Consider the following 17816-nt stretch of genomic DNA (forward strand, 5'->3'; position numbering starts at 1 on the left):
GGTAAGTGCCCTTTAATCACACGCACGCTTCTTTCGGGACTGAGACTAGACTGATGAGCGTGATTAACGTACAGAACAAGTTCAGATCAGGTTAACTTGGTTATGAAGAAAGCCCCCCGGGATCGACACTTCAGATGCTTCTCCTTTCGCCATGTACTTCAGGGCAAGTGACACACTTGATTTATCCATTATAAGCAGGTGAGCCTTACCCTCTGTAGTTGGAGATTAGCTTTGAATGGGAATTGGTATTACAAGCCTGTGATTGTGCTATCGGCCTCTCGCCTTCGTACAAGTCACGGCGAAACGTTGTCACCACATGTCTGCAGAGCATATTGGACGCTCAAGGTCATGAACGTGTCTTCCACTTGGTAGATTGGGTGTCGTCTAGACTAGTCGATAAAGACTCTCTTATTGTCATCTTGACATACGTGGGAACGATCAGTTCTCATACTTTACTTGCTCGTAAGCAATAAGTTGTTCAGGTGACCCAGCTGGGTAGACACGTGGTGTGAAGTATTTTCGCCTGTCAGAATCACAGATCTCGGATAACAATCAAGCCCAGAAGAAGCGGATGTAGTAAAAGGCTCTGTTAGATGTTCGAGGCATAATGCACAATTATGACACTAGACTTGCAGCATACCCAGCAGCATAATGAAGGAGAGGGAAGTCTACAGTTGCGTTAAACAATAATTAGTCTAGATATATCTCATGACTGGCTAAGTCCATCTCATTCGAAAGGACTTTGTGGTTGTGGAGCAGAGTAACCCCTTTTGAGGAGAAATGGCATCAAGCGATGCTCAAGCCGCGAGAACTAAAGTTTGATGAATTAGGTAACGAACTTTCAACCCACAGAGACTTACATGATGAACCAAGAGAGGAGAAGGCACTTACAATGCTCTTCTTCTGCATAGGTGCCACCCCGTCCTTGACCCAGACTCCCCAGCTGCCCATCATGTTGGCCAGCATCATGTCGGTCGACAGGCGGTCTCCGACGACGGCGATCTGCGCGGGCGAGGTGACGCCCGTGTCCGGGTGGGCGCGAAAGTACTCCATGATCTCGCCGCCGCAGCCGGGCTTCTTGGTCTTGTGTGAAAGGACCGTAACCCCCGTAACCTCCTCGAGCTCCTGAGCGAGCTTCCTCTTTGGGTCATGGCTCAGCGCGCCCGCAGTGTTGGAGACGATGAGCAGCCTGCGGCCGGGGTATGCTGCCTTCAGGGCTGCGAACCGGTCCTGGTTGTATTTAGGGTTAGGTCAACTTTATGGAGATGGAGGGACTGAAGTGAAAGGGATCTGTTCGGGCGAAGTAAAAAAAAAAAAAAAAAAAAAAAAAAAAAAAAAAAAGCCGATATGCTGTTTACCTTATAAGGCTCGTGTATGCCGTTTGTTTCTGGGTATGCAAAACAGTCATCCTTATCCAGAACAACCGCCTTTATGTCAACCTCGGCTCCATCTTTGCCGCCTTTCAATGCTTTCCCCAGAGGCAGCGGCAAGTCATTGAAAGTATTAACTGTCGCGTGAGGCAGGCACAGTGCAGGATTCGCAATCAGTTTGAAAATGTTCAGCGATGCTGAAAGGTTGAGGTTCATGATTGCCGCAAGCAATTCTTTCGAAATGTTTTGTCCAACCCCCACTGACTTATTCAGAAATCTATGACTTCGGATGATTTGAACTGGGTCAAGACAGCGGCCTGGTAGTGTGGTCTAGTCGAGAATGACAAGCGTTATAGAATAAGTGTCTGAAAATGAGATTCGTCCATGTCATGGTCATTCAGCACATGTTTGATGTTGGACTGTACTGCTGCGTGGTACCTTGCAGGTACCCCAGGTACCTACAGTAGCTAGGGAGAGACGACTGCTGTTGCGACCCCTACCCCCCTGCAACTAGTCGCATCTGGTCTGTGCGAGCGCGTATTCGAGACGCGTCCAGCTGCATGCTTGCATCATGGTTGAACTGACAACAAAAATATTATACCCTCAGCCCTTTGATCTCATCAACATCAATTGAAGCCAAGCCGCCAGCGACAGAAAAAATTAAGAGGGAGAAAACACCCCCACGAAAGACCGATATTACACACCAGGCCTCTGGCAGGCACCGAGATATGCGGACCAGAAATTCACTAGGAGAGTTGCCGACATCACCCTCAGAGGAACAGACAAGCGCCAGGAAAAGAGGACATGCCGAAGATGAACCCGAGGTCGACAAGGACCTGACACCACGGAAGAGACGAAAGCCCACTAGATTTCGAGACTCCCCAAAAGAAATCAAAACTAAACCAGAGACTGCGCCCAAAGTATTGGCCGAATCCAAGGCCAAAGAGGAGGATGGACAACCTCTGAAAAGGAATGTCAACGACCTGGTCGTGGATGTACTGGAGGGACCAGCCCAGACGCCCACCAAGAGGAAACCAGGCAGGCCGAAGGGTAGCAAGAACCTGCCCAAGCCACCGCTGAACGGGGTTCACACAACACCATCCAAATCACAAAGCGGCAGAAAATGGGCAACCCCAGTCAAGACCAATGGATCCAACGGGATCGATACGCCGCGCAGGCGGAACCTGGCCGATCGGTCAGCGCGCAAGAAGAGCGTGAGGACGATGATCGAGCGTGTGGTCTCGGGCATGATGAGCGACGATGAGGCCGGCGATGATGTTTTAGCAAGGGAGATTTATCAGTCCAGCGAAGACGAGGATGAAGGCCAGCAGATACCAACCGTGGAAGTCGAGGCTCCCGCAGAAGATCTGGAAACAGGGGAACAGTCGGAGGTGGCCCCTACTCCAACAAAGAGGAGACCCGGTCGTCCAAAAGGAAGCGGGAAGAACGGACCGGCAAGAAAAAGGTCGCCCACCCCTCCACGAGATCTTCCTCCGTACGAGCGTTACTTCTTCCAAAACAAGCCCGGCTCTCTTAAAACTTCCGGGAACAGGCTGAACCTGGAGCTGCTTACGCACGAGGAATACTTCAACTTGGTACGGGACTACAAGGATCCACACGCTAGTGATGTTCAATTTCTACAAAACATGCACGCCGACTCCTTTCGGCAATGGGCATTCGAGTTATCCCAAGGTTTCAGCATCTGCCTGTATGGCTACGGCTCTAAACGCGCTCTCCTCCAGAGGTTTGCGACGGAGCTATACCACCGAGGCCACAAGAGGATAGTAGTTGTCAATGGGTATATACGGACGTCGGGCGGCATCAAGGAGGCCCTGAGCACGATGGCACGGGCTGTCGATCCGGCTTTTAGACTCCCAGCAACACTCCCTGTGACCATGGCTCAAGGGCTCATGTCACTGCTCGCTGAGCACCCCGACACTGTTCTCACGATAATAGTGAACTCTATCGATGCGCCAGGCATGCGCAAGGGTGGTTCCAGTAATACGACGCAGGCCATCCTTGCACAGCTTGCCTCCCACAAACAGATCCGTCTTGTTTGCTCTGCCGACACGCCCGATTTCTCCCTGCTGTGGGACGCGGGCCAGAGGTCACAGTTCAATTTTGCCATGCATGACTGCACGACTTTTGCAGCCTTTGGTGCCGCGGAGCTTGATGTCGTCGACGAGGTGCACGAGCTGCTGGGCCGCAAGGACCGGCGCGTCGGTGGCAAGGACGGTGTCATATTTGTGCTGCGTAGTCTGCCGGAGAACGCCAAGAACCTGTTCCGTCTGCTCGTCACTGAAGCTCTTGTGGCCATGGACGAGGGCAGCGGCATGGGAATGGGAGACTTTTCGGGCGGAGATGGTCCAGGGGTGGAGTACAGGATGATGTACAACAAGGCGGTTGAGGAATTCATTTGCAGCTCTGAGATGGCTTTCAGGACACTGCTCAAAGAGTAAGTCTGCTTCTTTCCAATTCTACCGACCTGACATGTGTGCATAATTCAGGCGACTGACAACAATCATAACACAGATTTCATGATCACCAAATCATCACCAGTCGGAAAGATGCGCTAGGAACTGAGCTGTTATGCTTGCCTTTTCGAAAAGAGGAGATAGAGGGAATCTTAGAAGACCTGATGAGCTAACATATCTGCGCCTGGAAGAACTACAGTGGACATACAAACATTGTCAATATGAGTGTGTCTGTGGTACCAATGGAGATTAGGCGTAGCAATATGCCACATTCCGAGTGAAATCAGTTAGATTCAGTGCCGAAGAAGAGGGACGAAACATCCGCAAAGAAAACATTGGTATGACGCGAGCCGGGGGAAAGGTTCCAAGATAGATTCCCGGACCCTTTCGTGATCCTGTGGGCTAGAGTGAATTCCGACCAAATCCCAGTCATGGCGGTGATAGGAAGTGACCCAAAGGATCGCCTCGTCTTTGGCCCCATCATTCGTATACTCGGACATGCATGCAATATCGGCCATATTTGACGATCAGGGCTTAGGTTACATATGTGCAATACGTGCCGCGCCAGGAATGGAATTAAAAGAAACTGGTGGATCGGCAGAAATGCAGCAGGCATGTGGAGAGGCTTGGGAGGGTTAGGGGCCTGCTCAACCATACAAAATAAAACCTATAACAATTACCCATTCGATATTTCGATCAATTTGGATTGCAGCAAACCCAGAAAATCTAGTTGATTCAACTCGGGCAACTATTTATATGTTGTTAGGTTATGTATAAATTTGGGCTTGGTTAAGAAGCTTTGGTTATGGGAAGAGTATCCATTTTAGACTTACACCCATCAATCGATACTACTGATGGTCATCGGCCAAAACCACTGCAACTGGAGAAAAAAGTGGAAGAAAAAAAAGGCTCTGTTGATTGTTTGTCTTGTTTCTATTACCTATTAACAATGCATACCAAAAGATTGGCGGGATATCTTCATAAACACAAAGCAACACATGTCCTCCCAAAAATCAACTTTTGATCCTGTGCCAACCAGCGGTCGACACCATAAAAGAAATAACAGATCCCATTAAACGCCACGCTTCGTCCTGACTTGTGAGTCCCCAGCTGCACCAATTTACACATATCCACCCCATCTCGTATCCTCTGGACGCTAAATAAGATCAACCACCGAGAAACGAGGTGAGCAAGTCGTCGAGGCTTTTAAAACACCCCTAGACAAGTGTGACAAGAATCGGAAGAAGACCAGTAATGGCCGGCACGCCGACCATCATCCATGGGTTGAGCTTGGCCATATGGTCCTGAGCCGCATTCTCAGGTTCGACCTCGGTCGGAGCTGGGAGCGCGGAGGACGGGGTAGGGGTGGTGAGAATCTCGCTTCCCCACTCCTGGAATGTACCATTGACACCAGTCGTGTTCTTGCAGACGTCAAAAGACGAGGCGTCCACAGCGGGTGTATCCAAAAACTGGACGAGAGAACACTGTGAATTCGGCAAACAGAGTCAGTATTGAAAGCCAGGTTCCCATCAACTGAGACCGCTGTTTATCAAAGTATCAAGGGTCAACATACCTGGTAGGTCCTCATGGAGGCGTGGTCCGAGATGACCTGGTACTGGGCAAGCTGGCCAACCCACTTCTTGTCGACGGGTACCGACGGAATGCACAAGGTGCCATACATGGACATGACTAGTGGTGGCAAGATCTGATGGAACTTTTCTTCGGCAGAATCATTGAGCAAACGGACCCTGACCGTGAAGGTGACGTTGGCGTTGGTGGATGTAACTGCCAACGGGTAACCATTGACCGAGTAGTTGGTCCCCACCATGACTTGACTGATGTTGAAGTTGCTGCAAGGCGAGAGCTGTGACCACTCTCTCTTGTAGCCCATTGACTTTGGTAGGCGAAGCAGGTGGTAGGCCGAGCTGACGCCTGCACCCAGGCCGGCGATGAGGAAAATGGGATTGAGGAGCATGTTGAAGAAACAGTTTTTCGAACAGCCTTGGAATGACGTTTGTGTGTGTATGTGTGTAAGAATTTGAGCAGGAAGAATCGTAATCGCGAGATTTTTCAGAGTTGACTGGCTATTGCGTGCCCGAGGAGCTCAAAGCAGAGTCTTTTGATTGAACAGAAGACTAAAGAACCAATCGGGATAATGAGGGTATCACACTACAAGACGTGTGACAATTGATGACAAGATTGATTGACGTGACAAGTTCAAGTTGTTGAGTGTATGTGCGTTTCTCTGTGTGCCTTCAGCCAACGACAAGGTGAGACATAGCTCGTGAAATCCTTTTACGCCCTGGGCAAAGAGAAAAAAGGCTTCGAAAACGAGCCTTCAGACGTCAGGAAGGCGCGCCAGCTAAGAGGAATGGCATGGCAGGCACAGATTTGCTTGCAAACGGGACTTCTCCCCGTCTGTGTTGCTGTCAGAATGTCAAAAGGCGAACCGGGTGGAAGGAGCACAAAAGCCCAAAGTAGTTGCGAGTCGTCGGACAAGAGGTCCAAGAAGTACTGTAGAAAAAGAAGGCGCGGAATGGGAAATCAGCCGCGTGCGACCGAGATTTGACTACTTTTGGGTACCGTTCCTTCCTTATAAGGTAGCATGGGTGAGTTTGCAGACCAGGTACCTCGCTTGTCAGGTAGGTACCTAACCCATGTTTACTTGGGTTAGTCCGTCCGAACTAAGGTAAGGAAGCCACACCAACATGGGGTGACAGCTCAGAAAAGGCGGCAGGCGCATCTGGACTTTGAGATGTGCACGCTCGTTCCCGGCCAGTCCGTAACTGCCAACCGATTGCTTCCACAAACCTGTGCCAGCGCCTTAATGAGAAAAGAATGACGAGGAAGCAACGCGAAACTCTGTAGTATTCTAGTCCCTCTCACCCGCATTTCCAAACCAACGAAAAGAAGCTCCGGGCCTCTTGGCGGGCATAACAAATAAATACGACTGGGCCGTCGCACAGATTGGCGAGTGAAGAAAGATGTGGGAGGCATAATAAGGTTGTAATGGGGCTAGACTAGCCCAAAGTCCACTTCAGGTGTACTGCTGATTGCAAGGGGTACAAGGGTGGTCAATGGGTCGGTTCAGGTCTAGACCCAGCCTAGGGCTTGGCTGCTGTTGCTGCCATAACACGGAGTAGATACTGCATGCACAGTTAGTACTCGGTAGAACAGGGCCGTTGCCAAACCAGCGGTACGGCCCTGATCTCCGATCATATATATGTAGGCAGGTAGCAAGGTAGGTAGATACAGGTATGCAAGAGCTGCATCGACCATTGCAGATTTGACGATTATCAACAAGCGAGGGCAAAACGACATTAACTACCTAAGTAGGTATGCCTGCTATTCACGATTGCAGCACATGATCTGTATGAAGACCCCATCCATGTTGGAGAAATTACGAAGTGGAGGAGATATTTAGTTGTGTCGCTTATCAGGGTTGGGGTTGTCTTTGTGAGGCTTGCCGATATTCGGTGTGGCTGATGTGGCTTCAATCTTTTCAATGTAAGAACGCGGGGTGGTGTGGGGGGACAACCCAAAACTGGCAAAACAGGACGCAAATGGAATGAATTATCAGAATCGGACTGATGGAAGTATTTTCCCCGACTGCACCTTTGCGCGGCATTACATGTTTACTGCGTATCATTTTCCAGGTCGCCCACCGGATGATGACATTTCGGCTCAGATCCGACTGCCAGTCGGCCTAGTTTCTCTCCAGCTAGTGTCTGCCAACCGGCAAGGTTCCATCAAGTGCACACATGTCAAAGCGTGGCAAGCACCAACCCGTACAAGCGGCAGGCATCTCGGTAAAGAAGAGCTCACCGTGATTATCAACCACACCGGGCTACCAAAAGACTGAACCCACTCTCTACCGTATGTACCGGTATGACTGCCCATGGATTCGGGCGGAGCAACTCAATTACTCGCTATGCGTAGCCAAACATCTAGCGTGCAAACGGCGCGCGGGGACTTTCGCTGATTATGGGGAATAAATGGATCAAATCCGGGAGTGAGTTCCCTGAAGGGTAGGCAGTGCAGTGACTCTTGCAAAGGCAAATCCCACAAAAGCCGAGGTCAAGTGTGGATTCGGTCCGCATGGAGTCTTTGTTGTCCTGAGAAAGTTCCATATATCCATGCCCTCTTTGTTGGTCATTGGGTGTTCTTCTTTGTTGTCTAGCCAAGCCTCTTGTCTACGATTTCCCCTACATCATCACCATCACCATCATCAGTATTGCCTCGTTACATAAATAAAAACTCGCACAGAAAGCTCTGTACGTCTGTCTGCCACTCTTCTCTGGTTCTATTTGCCACATTCATCCACTTGTAACATCTATATACCGTCTTTCACAAGACAGCAACAAAGATGGCACCCCTCAAGCCCCACTGGATTTCCCCCTCGCACCCCGAGATTCAAGAAGTCATCATCAATGATGCCGAATTCACCTCCATGTCCCGCTCCCGCGTGACCCTACCCCCTTTCGCCCTCTACGCCAAGATGTCCTTCCCGCCCTGTACCCTGGCCGACAAGCCGACGTACGCCACGGTGCAGATCAGCCGGGACCGACATCTGAACCTCAATAGCGACCTGCTGTACATCAACCATTCGTGTGAACCCTCGCTCATTTTCGACACGGCCAACCTTGCGATCCTGGTCGGACCCAAGGGTATCCGCGCCGGCGAGGAGCTGACCTTCTTCTACCCGTCCACCGAGTGGCACATGGCCCAGCCCTTCGACTGCCTGTGCGGCGCTGCCTCGTGCCGCGGCACCATCTCGGGCGCCGAGGCAATGTCGGCCAGTGACCTCGAGGGCCTCTGGCTCAACGGCTTCATCCGCGAGATGCTCCAGGAGCGTGATGCCGCTGCTGCTTCCAAGGTCAACGGCAATGGCAAGGTCAACGGTAACGGGACGGCGGAAAGGGCCTCTCAGACTGTCAAGGCGCTCCAGGATGCCGTCTTCCAGGCCGAACGTGTGGTCGAGGCCACCAGGGCTGCTCTGCTGTCCTATCAGGCTCAATCCGCCGACGGCGACGGTGGCGGTGGTAAACACGTGCAGCCTGCCAATGGCTATCAGAATGGGTTCAATGGAGGACCAACCCGACGGTAAGTCTCTGTGGTTCAGCCAGTTGTGCACTTGATTTTTCTCATTTAGCCTGATAGCTGACCTGTCTTGCATTCAAACAATTCAGTGGCGCCACCTCCCGTGAGCTTAGTGGTGAGATGGGGGGTGATACCACCCAGGCTTGAGTCTCGGTGTGGATGGACATAAGTGTGCAAGTCTGCATCATTGGGTCCCTCCCCACCACCGGTTGTCTTCGCCTGCTATCAGGACATGTCATATATATATATATAGTTAGCCTTGAGACACCCGCGAACCAATCTGAATTTTCGGCCGTGCAAACGGACCATAAATCACACAGTGGATTTTTTATATATATGTCTTCGCAAACAAACCATTTCTAACCCTGCATGCTCCGGAGGGGACCCAAAACAAAAAAAAAAAAAGAAAAAAGTATAAAAAAGCCAAACAAACAAACAACCTCATCTCATTCCCATTCTCATAAAAGCAAAATACCACAATCTTCGCCCGGAATATTACTATAGATTTCTGTGTACAGCTGGTATTTCTTTTTACTTCTAAAAAGATCGCAAATCATCACTTCTTTTCTAGCCACCTCCCGAGGCCTTTGCTGTCTTGTCTAACCTTCTCGGCGCCGGCGCCACCGGCATACTGCCTTTCCTCCTCCTCCCACTTCATCCGCTCAACCCGCGAACGGGCCAGGAACGCACGCACGAACCGCCACGCCTCCGTGTCGGCCAGGTTCCAGGCCTCGGCCGCCTCGCGAACCTTGATATCCGAGGGGTCTTCGCTGAACCTGATCTCCTTGGCCATTTGCAAAAGCTTGTCTTCCCGCAATTGCGCCGCAGGAGTACCCTCGGTGCCGGCGTTGAGGTCACGCTCGAGTTCGTCCAATTTCAGCTGCTCTTCATCGAGAGTCTGGTCGGGGACCATATCGCGGGCCTGTTTCTTGTCTCCCGTTTCGGTTCCCGTCATGGCTTCGGGCTTGGGCGCGGTTTTGTCTTTTTGGGCGTCATCGCCATCGGCAGGGGGAAGGGGGAACCCGAACCGCCACGCCAAGTCGTCGGGTAGTTCCCTCTCGGCGGGGATCCACAGGCTGTGTGCTGCTGCATAATCACCCGCAACCGCCTCTTTGAAGCGTATCACGCGCGCGCTGGCCGAGAGCCTTTCATCGACCAGTCCCTTCATCACTGCGTCCAGCCAGGCGTCACGCTTCGAGTGCCGTACGAGCCATGGGATATCCAGCCGTAGTTTGCGGCTGATCATGCTCTGCAGGGTGTACGGATGTGGTACGGTGCCGATGCTGTAGAGCGCCGTCGTGTTGGCGTACTGCGATGGCGTCGTCGTCTTGACCGAGCCGGGCTTGCACGGGCGGCACTTGGGCCAGTTGGGTGGGCATGAGGCTGGGATGGGGCTATCCAGGCACGTTGACAGACGGGCCGCGAGCTTCAGTGCAGGATCCACCATGGCCGTAGTGTGCTCTGGGTACGGCTTGACCACGGCGATACCGTCGTAAAAGACGTTTTGCCATGCAGTCTGCAGGTGACCATTGATGAGCGCATCGAGCTTCAAGAGCCATTCGGCGTAGTTGCTCTCGCTGACTTCGCCAATCTTGCCATAGGTGGCGCTGATACCCTTTTCGTCGTAGAATGCAATAGATTTGGGAGGGTCATCTACGTTGAATACTTCCTTTTGATCCTTTGATGCCGTGTTAGACACGGCAGTGATAAAATCCTTCAAGCCCTCGAGTCTCGGGTTTGCTATGACTTGTTTTATAGCAGCTGTGACCTCGATCTTGGGTCCTACGAAAAGAGCGTCGTCCATCCCCTTCCACCGTGTCAAGGCGGGAAACTCTCCCCGACGCAAGTACGCCAGCAAGGGGTCCTCGCGCGCAGCCATTGGGAAGACAAGGTAGTGGGACAATACTCCGCCGCCCATGTTCTCCCAGGCCAGCCACTTCATCAAGTCCGTCTTGAGCTCCGGCTCCAGTTTGAGACCCTGCACCTCGGCGTACTTGGGATTGTTGATAGCCTCAGCAATGCTGAGGATGATAGGCTTGAAGCCCTGTGCCCACCACGCTCTCCTCCAGCTGAGCAGCAGGGCACTCTCGGCTTCCCTCCTCGCTGTATCCTTCTTCGCGGCCAGGACTGTATCGTAGTAGCAGTATATGGGCGTCCGTACCTTCATAGGCGGCAGGATCGATCTGTTCTCGTCGAGGGTCACGGTGGATGAGAAGGGGGACGAGAGCCACTTCCAGTCCGAGTACCACGATGACTCCCCCAAAGTGTCGTTGTTCTGGCGAGGCGGGGGGTGCGAGGGCGGCTTAAAGGGGTTCAAGCGGCTCTTCCATGACGACACGGCGCCGGTAATCTTCTTGGGTATCGACGGCCTGAGGTCGGTGAACTTGGAAAGGTTCGGGCCCGTCTCGATGGTGCTGGGCAGCGTGAACAGAAGGGAACCGACGGCGAAGATACCCAGGCACGCGAGTAAGAATGCGATCCTTCGAGGAGGGATTTGCGGGACTGGCCGCCCGAAGATAACGTGTTGTTTCGGCATTGTGCTGATATTGCTTTGCTCGCTAGTTGCCCATACGAGACTGCTTGAGAGCTGATATGTAAGCGTTGAAGTATTCAGGAGAGTAACTTTTTGTTCAAAAAGGAGTGGGTGGCTGCAGGGGCAGCTGGTGGTGGGCAATCGAGGGCGACGACGACGACGGTGGGACAAAAATTTATGGCATAGACAACGAAAGGGGTACAAATCACCACAGAATTATTTAAGCGGTGCAACGAAGAGGCATAATTTTGCAGCTTCCCCGTAGTCCTGCCTGATTTCTACAATGACTGGAGAAATCAATGCCGTCGTAGACTCGGGAAGCAGATGTAAGGACGTAGAAGACCAATTCGATTTCGAGATAAGGTTCAATTTCTGTAGGCAGGCAACGAATGGACAGACTGTAGAAGACAATTCGAACCAACCAACGCGTAATAACGTCCATCTGGACCCAGTCCGCTTCCGCTGCCGCGCATCGTGTCAGGGGTATGGTTGCCCCACTATCCCCTTTACAGAGTACTCCTTTTCACACTGTTGCATTGAGTTAAGCCTTACCAACAACACGAGAGCTGGCACGTGCACAGGACATATATAAAGTAAGTACATCTATCCGTCTTGACACCTACCCACATACGATGGAAATACCTTACCTACCCTAAACCTGCCTAGTCAGATCAGTCCATTTCAAATTCCCATCAACACCAACAAGGACCCTTTGTTACTAAACAGCAACTGCATGTCAAATAGGTATGCAGAGTTGACATATGCGCCCAAGGCGCTTTTTGGTTCGGTATTTTTTTTTGGGGGGGTTTTTAGCTTTTCAAGGGCACCAAGATTTATTCTTCTCGCTCTTTTTTCGCACATGATTGAAACCTCAGGGTTACAGGATTCGATTCATGCTAGACTAGTTGAGGTCTATACCCCTATTAATGGCTGGGGCAACCATAGATCCTGCTTATTGTTCTCTGTTTGCTTCGTGAACTGTGGGCGCAGAAACTATATCTATCCTTGGTCTTCTGGTGACTTTTGCAAATTACTTTTTTTACTCTTTGCAGCGAAGAGTGGCATACTGACCAGCCAAAGAGCCAACATCTGGACTCTCGGTTTCTGTATTTCGCGCCCACAAGGAGACAACAGGCTCACAAAGAATCGATCTGGGTAAAAAAAAAAGTCACATGGACTGTGCGTCTTGACGCTCAGTTGTGGAGAGATATGGGCTCCAAAATGTGGATGAAATGGGAAAGTCTTGTGCTGTCCCCCCAGAGCTGGAAGACCTTGCCAGTTGCTCTGGTCAATGTCATCCGTCACATGGGAATCTGTAGACCAAGTACCTCTGTGTGCATGAAGCACATGCCCATGGCAAAATGCCTGCGAGACTGGAAGTATCTAAGCTTTTAAGTACCATGAAATATCTATATGGCGAGCCCTCAAGCCATGCATGCGAACCTGTGATATCCGCATGCTCAGTAGCCCTTACCATGCCCTAGTCCAAGCTACTCTTTCCGCCATCACTAAATCATATTTAAAGGGGAGTCTGTGTCTCTTTCCCTCTTTTGTTGGATCTCCCCATGCTTCTTTGTTACACCTTCAACTTTGTAAATACCGAGAGGCTCGTTCCTGATCATACACAATCAAGCCATCGATTTTGTCTGAATTATATTCATCCTTCTAATCATTTTCAAATTCAATTCTCTCCCTCGTTAGCATGTTTAGATATGCTCAGAAGATGGCATCGCCCGGTACGGTCGAGCCTACAGCTAGGTCAGTACCTGGCAGCTCGAGAGAGCTATACGCGGTTCTCGGCGAGGTGATCCCAGGGACACCACCAAGCCGGGCATGCCGACCCGAAACTGCCGAGTTTGCGCGCTTCACCAAGCAGCAGGCACGGCCGCTCTGGAACAGGGCCGTCGCTCGTATGGAGGCGACCCTCCCGCTCGAAGAGGTTGCAATCCTAGCAGAGACGGACCCCATCAGACACATGCGCCTCGTTCAGACCTTGGCCATCCTTTTCTATGAGAGGGAATGTGTCGGCAAGAGCCTGGCCAGATATGGAGTGCCGGTCTCGCCGATCATGATGGCCAAACCATCCGGGCAGCGTCTCACAAAACGAGTTTCCGAGGTCCTGGGGTGGCCAGCTACGCAATCAGCGCATTCGCTAGCGAGGCGGCTCAAGCCGAACGAGCTCAGGGACATCCTTGAGTATCTCCTTTGCGTCGATTATGGTGTCAAGCGGCCGAACAGTCTGGATAGTCTTGGCGAGAATAGCTCGAGGAGCTTCGCTTATGTCGCGGCGCTTCTTTTTGAGTTTATCGAGCTTTGCGATCAGGCAAAGCCTTCGCTCGAAGATTTGATAGAAATTCAAACCGCCTGTGATACCATCCACGTTTGGGCTCAAGGGGCTCGACTCAACGCAACAGACTTGGCAATGATTATGTTGAATTTTCACCTCTGCTCCAGCCTGGTCACGCCGAATTGCAAGCGTGTCGAGGAGTTAATAGCGCCGAAAGATGTTTCTCTGGCCCCAGGCTTGGTGGCTTTCATTCCCGACCATGGTAAATCCTGCCGCCATGGACTGACCACATATTCGGGCTGTCTAGGACGATTGGTCGACGCGCTAAAGTACGGGTCGGGCCATAAATTTGTTCCCGGCGCACGGGAACGACTTCATCGCAAGCTCTCCGTTGACCTGAACGAAATAATCCCGTCCATGGTCTTCGACGGCCAGCGACAGGATGCCATGGTCCGAATCTTAACAGAGCTCGCCAGGACGCACAACATAGCGCCCCTCGCTCTGGACCAGGCCTACCCACTGCTGGTGCCAGAACCCGATGCCGCCCCAAGTGTTCTAGATAATATTGGCAATAGACTTGCTGGGGTCGCGCTGAGCTATCTGACTGGCAATTCAAAGCAGAAGAAAACCGGTGAAGATGTCCAGAAGATTTCGTCAGGAGCCGGCGAGACAAGTGGTCAACAGAGCCGCCAGGATGTGCCGACTGTTCAATCTTCCTACCGTGCTTGCACCGCTGCCTTTGAGAGGGTTGGCCGGTGGATATTGGAAGAACGTAGCAAGCAAAGGCAAGACCAAGAAGAGGAACTCACGCACGAATTAGACCAAGAGAATCTTCAGCTGCGAAAACCAGAACCATGCGCAAGGGATGAGCGGGAGTCTGAGGAACTAATGAGATGGCAAATGATTGACAAAGAGGAGGTTGAAGATAAGGACTCTATTGAGATGGATCCAGAAGACGTTATGGTCACGGACACAGATCAAGCACAGGCAGCTGCATCAGCTATCGAAGATAGATGCGCAAAGAATAAACATAAAGATGGTGATGGGGGGTAATGGCAACGATGAAGGAGAACAGGGGATATACATAGAACAAAGTAAAAGTGAAAATTAGGAATGGGTGACGAGGGAACACCAATTTGCTTGGCATGAGACACAGGACGAAGCCAAAATCCCCTTGGGATGTACTTTGGAGGCACAAGTGATATTGAAGGAGTTTTACCCAGGTAGCCGTAGGCCAAATCAACTTTGGAGGCCTATACAGTCCTTCAAGATTCACGCATGCTTGATTCTCTTCTCCGGGGTCTTGATGTTAGGACCCTTGTCCGAGTTCTTTTGGACTTACTGCTGCTGAGATTTGTGAACAAAATCCTTTCCCGGGCGATAGACCATGATATGCTGCCAGTCCTCATTCAGCTGACCCTGCTCCTTAGTGGCACTGCTGCCGCTGCCACTGCTACTGCTGCTGGCGTTCTTGTTCTTCTTTTTGTTCTTGTCGTCCTTGTTGCTGTTGCTGCTACTACTGCCTCCGCCGGAGGGCTTTGTATTCTCCAGGTTGGCTTCGTCATGGCCCAAGACCTCAAGGTTAACAGCTCCACACAAATTACAACGGCACGGTGGTCCCCGGTGGAGGATTTCCTGACAATTGACGCATTCGGGACGTTTCTCATTGCGCTCTTCATCCCAGTATGTCACCGTCTTGGGGGTGCCATAGTCAGCGGGATTACCCTTTTCAGCCTTCTTGCCACGGGTAGAGTTGACGAGGTTCGTAAATGGGCGCATTATGTCTGCCTGTGTCTGGATGTTCTCCTGGGGTATCTTTCTTTTTTGGGTTGTGTTGTTATGCGTGTTGCTGTTGCGATTGTGGTTGTTTGCTTTGGGCTGAGGGGAATATCAAGTTTGCATCATGACGGCCAGGTATCACCCTTTTTATAGAAGTAATCTTTTGACCACATACCGGTATGAAGCAAGCAATTTCAATAAGCCAAACAATCAACAATCACCTCGGTGGAGTGATGGGCGCATTTTGGAAACCATGAGGACAATGACATTGTATCAGTATTTTAGCAACGAACAATGAGTGCCAAAGTTCAGATCAGTCTTTGTGGAATTCTTTACTGCCTTGGTCCAATGGATCTGTATGCGCAGTGAAAGATCAAACGTGAACGAATGTGTATATTGCTTCGATTTCGCACATTGATCGGGGGGTTTTTTTTTTGTTAATCACACCATGCTGCCATTGTGGTTGGGTTAGTGAGGACTGTAATGGATATTCGTCAGATAGCAAAATGATTTCAGATGTGAGTTTGACGTTGCTCCGCAAGTCCTTTGTATGCCCAAAGAGACCTGGGTTAAGAATGAGGTAGGAAGCTTCAATTTCAGGTTGAGTGGCTGTAAAGATGTCACGGTGTTGTACCTGACATCGATCTGTTCGCCAACAGGAAGGGTTGTGAAATCGAAAGTTAACAGCCCCACATACATGCTAGAGACTGGGTGGGTCGATCAATTCAGTACCTGGGGCGGGCCTCCCCGCGGTGACGCCGTTAGTTTCTTCTACCCACTTCTTCTTCCCTTATGAAAGTGTCACCACTCAGAAGTTCATGACTGGATTTCATCAGTCCAAATTATTCACAAATAAAAAAAAAAAAAAAAAAAAAAAAAAAAAAAAAAAAAAGGTATCTGAGCTGACGGCAACAACTGCCATAATTTGTTAGACAAGTCACTTGGTCGATTGACATCTAGATCGGGTCAATCCCTTTTCTACTTTGTCTTTTTTTGGTTGGCCACCTCGAGTATCTTGTTCTGCACCGGCTTCATATCTACTCCATATATACTCCCGCCAATACACGGTGATGAGCGGGACAGAAACGGAGATGAAGGTCTCCCCAGAGAGGGCACAGGCCCTCGCCAACCAACTCCGTGCCGTAACTGAGCGCCTCCAGTCCGCAGCCAAGGGCCGACCTGTAAGTGACTAAAATCGAACTCAAATACTCTTTAAACCGGTTGGCAACTTTTTCACCAATTCGCTTTCGAAAACCTAACTCCCGGAGCAGGTCAGGCTCGTGGCCGTGTCCAAGTTGAAGCCGGCAAACGACATCCTGGCCCTTCACAGCGCGCCCGTGGGCCACACGCACTTTGGCGAAAATTACGCGCAGGAGCTGTCGCAAAAGGCGCAGGTGCTCCCGCGGTCCATCCAGTGGCACTTCATCGGGGGTTTGCAGTCGACGCACTGCAAGAGCATCGCCAAGATCCCAAACCTGTGGTGCGTGTCGAGCGTCGACACGCTGAAAAAGGCCCAGCTGCTCGACCGCGCCCGTGGCCAGGCCGGGGAGCCGCCCCTCAACATCCACGTCCAGGTCAACACGTCTGGCGAGGAGTCCAAGTCGGGCTGCGCGCCGGGCGAGGAGACGGTTGCCTTGTGTCGGGCCGTCGCCTCGGACGAGTGCCCAAACCTCCGCCTGCTGGGGCTGATGACCATTGGCGCCATCGCGAGGTCCCGTGCCACCACGCCCGAGACGGAGAATGAGGATTTCGTGTGCCTGAGGGAGCAGCGCGACCTGGTGGCCAAGGAGTTGGCGTTGGAGGGCGAGTTGGAGCTGAGCATGGGCATGAGCGACGACTTTGAGGGCGCCATCGCGATGGGAAGCCATGAGGTCCGTATAGGGAGCACCATTTTTGGTGAAAGGCCGGCAAAGGCTGATGCAAAAATTGTCGAGTGATTTTTTGGCTGCTTTTAGTAAAGGTGAGCAGCAAGCGGTATGGCCCTCGAAGCATGCCCGCCCATCTGAACAGGCAAAGCCGGATAATTAGACAGATGACGTATAATATAGTGTACGATCCTTCAAGCTTGAAGGGATCTGCTTACGTTCAGATCAAATTTGCAAGCATATGTGGCTCGCCTCCTCACTTCATAGATATTGCAAGCGCGGATTGTCTTTATTCGAACCACCGTAAATCGGAGATATATATCACTGTGTCCTTTTTTCCGCTGACCATATTCTTACAGCCAGCCATAGGGAGTGGTTAATACTCTGCGAGCTATGGACACCTTGGTA

The 17816-nt window shown here is 51.3% G+C and overlaps 9 protein-coding genes across 9 annotated transcripts; 4 read left to right on the forward strand and 5 right to left on the reverse strand.

Annotated features, from left to right (window-relative positions):
* Window positions 1-469: 469 nt before the first annotated feature.
* PgNI_01527 (uncharacterized protein) lies at window positions 470-1769 on the reverse strand. Its single transcript, XM_031121598.1, has 3 exons — window positions 1359-1769; window positions 892-1230; window positions 470-668 (listed from the first exon to the last, which is right to left on the reverse strand). Exons 1-3 carry the CDS (start codon window positions 1584-1586, stop codon window positions 624-626), a joined length of 612 nt encoding a protein of 203 aa, XP_030988162.1. The 5' UTR covers window positions 1587-1769; the 3' UTR covers window positions 470-623.
* A 329-nt stretch (window positions 1770-2098) lies between these two features.
* Window positions 2099-4122, forward strand: PgNI_01528 (uncharacterized protein; the record flags this gene model as incomplete). The annotated part of the gene is made up of 2 exons (XM_031121599.1): window positions 2099-3825; window positions 3903-4122. The coding sequence occupies 2 exons, from the start codon at window positions 2099-2101 to the stop codon at window positions 4015-4017; spliced, it is 1842 nt and encodes a 613-aa protein (XP_030988171.1). The 3' UTR covers window positions 4018-4122.
* A 629-nt stretch (window positions 4123-4751) lies between these two features.
* Window positions 4752-6437, reverse strand: PgNI_01529 (uncharacterized protein). The gene is made up of 2 exons (XM_031121600.1): window positions 5418-6437; window positions 4752-5328 (listed from the first exon to the last, which is right to left on the reverse strand). The coding sequence occupies exons 1-2, from the start codon at window positions 5817-5819 to the stop codon at window positions 5062-5064; spliced, it is 669 nt and encodes a 222-aa protein (XP_030988170.1). The 5' UTR covers window positions 5820-6437; the 3' UTR covers window positions 4752-5061.
* Window positions 6438-7593: 1156 nt separating this feature from the next.
* On the forward strand, window positions 7594-9238 carry PgNI_01530 (uncharacterized protein). Its single transcript, XM_031121601.1, has 2 exons — window positions 7594-8947; window positions 9034-9238. The coding sequence occupies exons 1-2, from the start codon at window positions 8211-8213 to the stop codon at window positions 9089-9091; spliced, it is 795 nt and encodes a 264-aa protein (XP_030986777.1). The 5' UTR covers window positions 7594-8210; the 3' UTR covers window positions 9092-9238.
* Window positions 8316-9129, reverse strand: PgNI_01531 (uncharacterized protein; the record flags this gene model as incomplete). The annotated part of the gene is made up of 2 exons (XM_031121602.1): window positions 8316-8911; window positions 9027-9129. The coding sequence occupies 2 exons, from the start codon at window positions 9127-9129 to the stop codon at window positions 8316-8318; spliced, it is 699 nt and encodes a 232-aa protein (XP_030986778.1).
* A 262-nt stretch (window positions 9239-9500) lies between the features above and the next one.
* On the reverse strand, window positions 9501-11480 carry PgNI_01532 (uncharacterized protein; the record flags this gene model as incomplete). Its single annotated transcript, XM_031121603.1, has 1 exon — window positions 9501-11480. One exon carries the CDS (start codon window positions 11478-11480, stop codon window positions 9501-9503), a length of 1980 nt encoding a protein of 659 aa, XP_030986779.1.
* Window positions 11481-13200: 1720 nt separating this feature from the next.
* PgNI_01533 (uncharacterized protein) lies at window positions 13201-14817 on the forward strand (the record flags this gene model as incomplete). Its single annotated transcript, XM_031121604.1, has 1 exon — window positions 13201-14817. One exon carries the CDS (start codon window positions 13201-13203, stop codon window positions 14815-14817), a length of 1617 nt encoding a protein of 538 aa, XP_030986780.1.
* Window positions 14818-15102: 285 nt separating this feature from the next.
* Window positions 15103-15543, reverse strand: PgNI_01534 (uncharacterized protein; the record flags this gene model as incomplete). The annotated part of the gene is made up of 1 exon (XM_031121605.1): window positions 15103-15543. The coding sequence occupies one exon, from the start codon at window positions 15541-15543 to the stop codon at window positions 15103-15105; it is 441 nt and encodes a 146-aa protein (XP_030986781.1).
* Window positions 15544-16386: 843 nt separating this feature from the next.
* On the forward strand, window positions 16387-17644 carry PgNI_01535 (uncharacterized protein). The gene is made up of 2 exons (XM_031121606.1): window positions 16387-16724; window positions 16815-17644. Exons 1-2 carry the CDS (start codon window positions 16614-16616, stop codon window positions 17478-17480), a joined length of 777 nt encoding a protein of 258 aa, XP_030986782.1. The 5' UTR covers window positions 16387-16613; the 3' UTR covers window positions 17481-17644.
* Window positions 17645-17816: the final 172 nt, after the last annotated feature.

Source organism: Pyricularia grisea, assembly GCF_004355905.1.
Source record: "Pyricularia grisea strain NI907 chromosome Unknown Pyricularia_grisea_NI907_Scaffold_1, whole genome shotgun sequence".
Lineage (NCBI taxonomy): Eukaryota > Fungi > Ascomycota > Sordariomycetes > Magnaporthales > Pyriculariaceae > Pyricularia > Pyricularia grisea.

Excerpts from the sequence above, each read along its gene's own strand:
- PgNI_01527 (XM_031121598.1), bottom strand. The coding sequence starts at position 1,586 with ATGAACCTCAACCTTTCAGCATCGCTGAACATTTTCAAACTGATTGCG. Across the intron at positions 1,231-1,358 it reads GCATACACGAGCCTTATAAG|GACCGGTTCGCAGCCCTGAA; the intron begins GTAAACAGCATA and ends AAATACAACCAG. Across the intron at positions 669-891 it reads CTATGCAGAAGAAGAGCATT|ACTTCCCTCTCCTTCATTAT; the intron begins GTAAGTGCCTTC and ends ACGCAACTGTAG.
- PgNI_01535 (XM_031121606.1), top strand. The coding sequence starts at position 16,614 with ATGAGCGGGACAGAAACGGAGATGAAGGTCTCCCCAGAGAGGGCACAG. Across the intron at positions 16,725-16,814 it reads CCGCAGCCAAGGGCCGACCT|GTCAGGCTCGTGGCCGTGTC; the intron begins GTAAGTGACTAA and ends CTCCCGGAGCAG.
- PgNI_01529 (XM_031121600.1), bottom strand. The coding sequence starts at position 5,819 with ATGCTCCTCAATCCCATTTTCCTCATCGCCGGCCTGGGTGCAGGCGTC. Across the intron at positions 5,329-5,417 it reads CCTCCATGAGGACCTACCAG|TGTTCTCTCGTCCAGTTTTT; the intron begins GTATGTTGACCC and ends CCGAATTCACAG.
- PgNI_01530 (XM_031121601.1), top strand. The coding sequence starts at position 8,211 with ATGGCACCCCTCAAGCCCCACTGGATTTCCCCCTCGCACCCCGAGATT. Across the intron at positions 8,948-9,033 it reads AATGGAGGACCAACCCGACG|TGGCGCCACCTCCCGTGAGC; the intron begins GTAAGTCTCTGT and ends CAAACAATTCAG.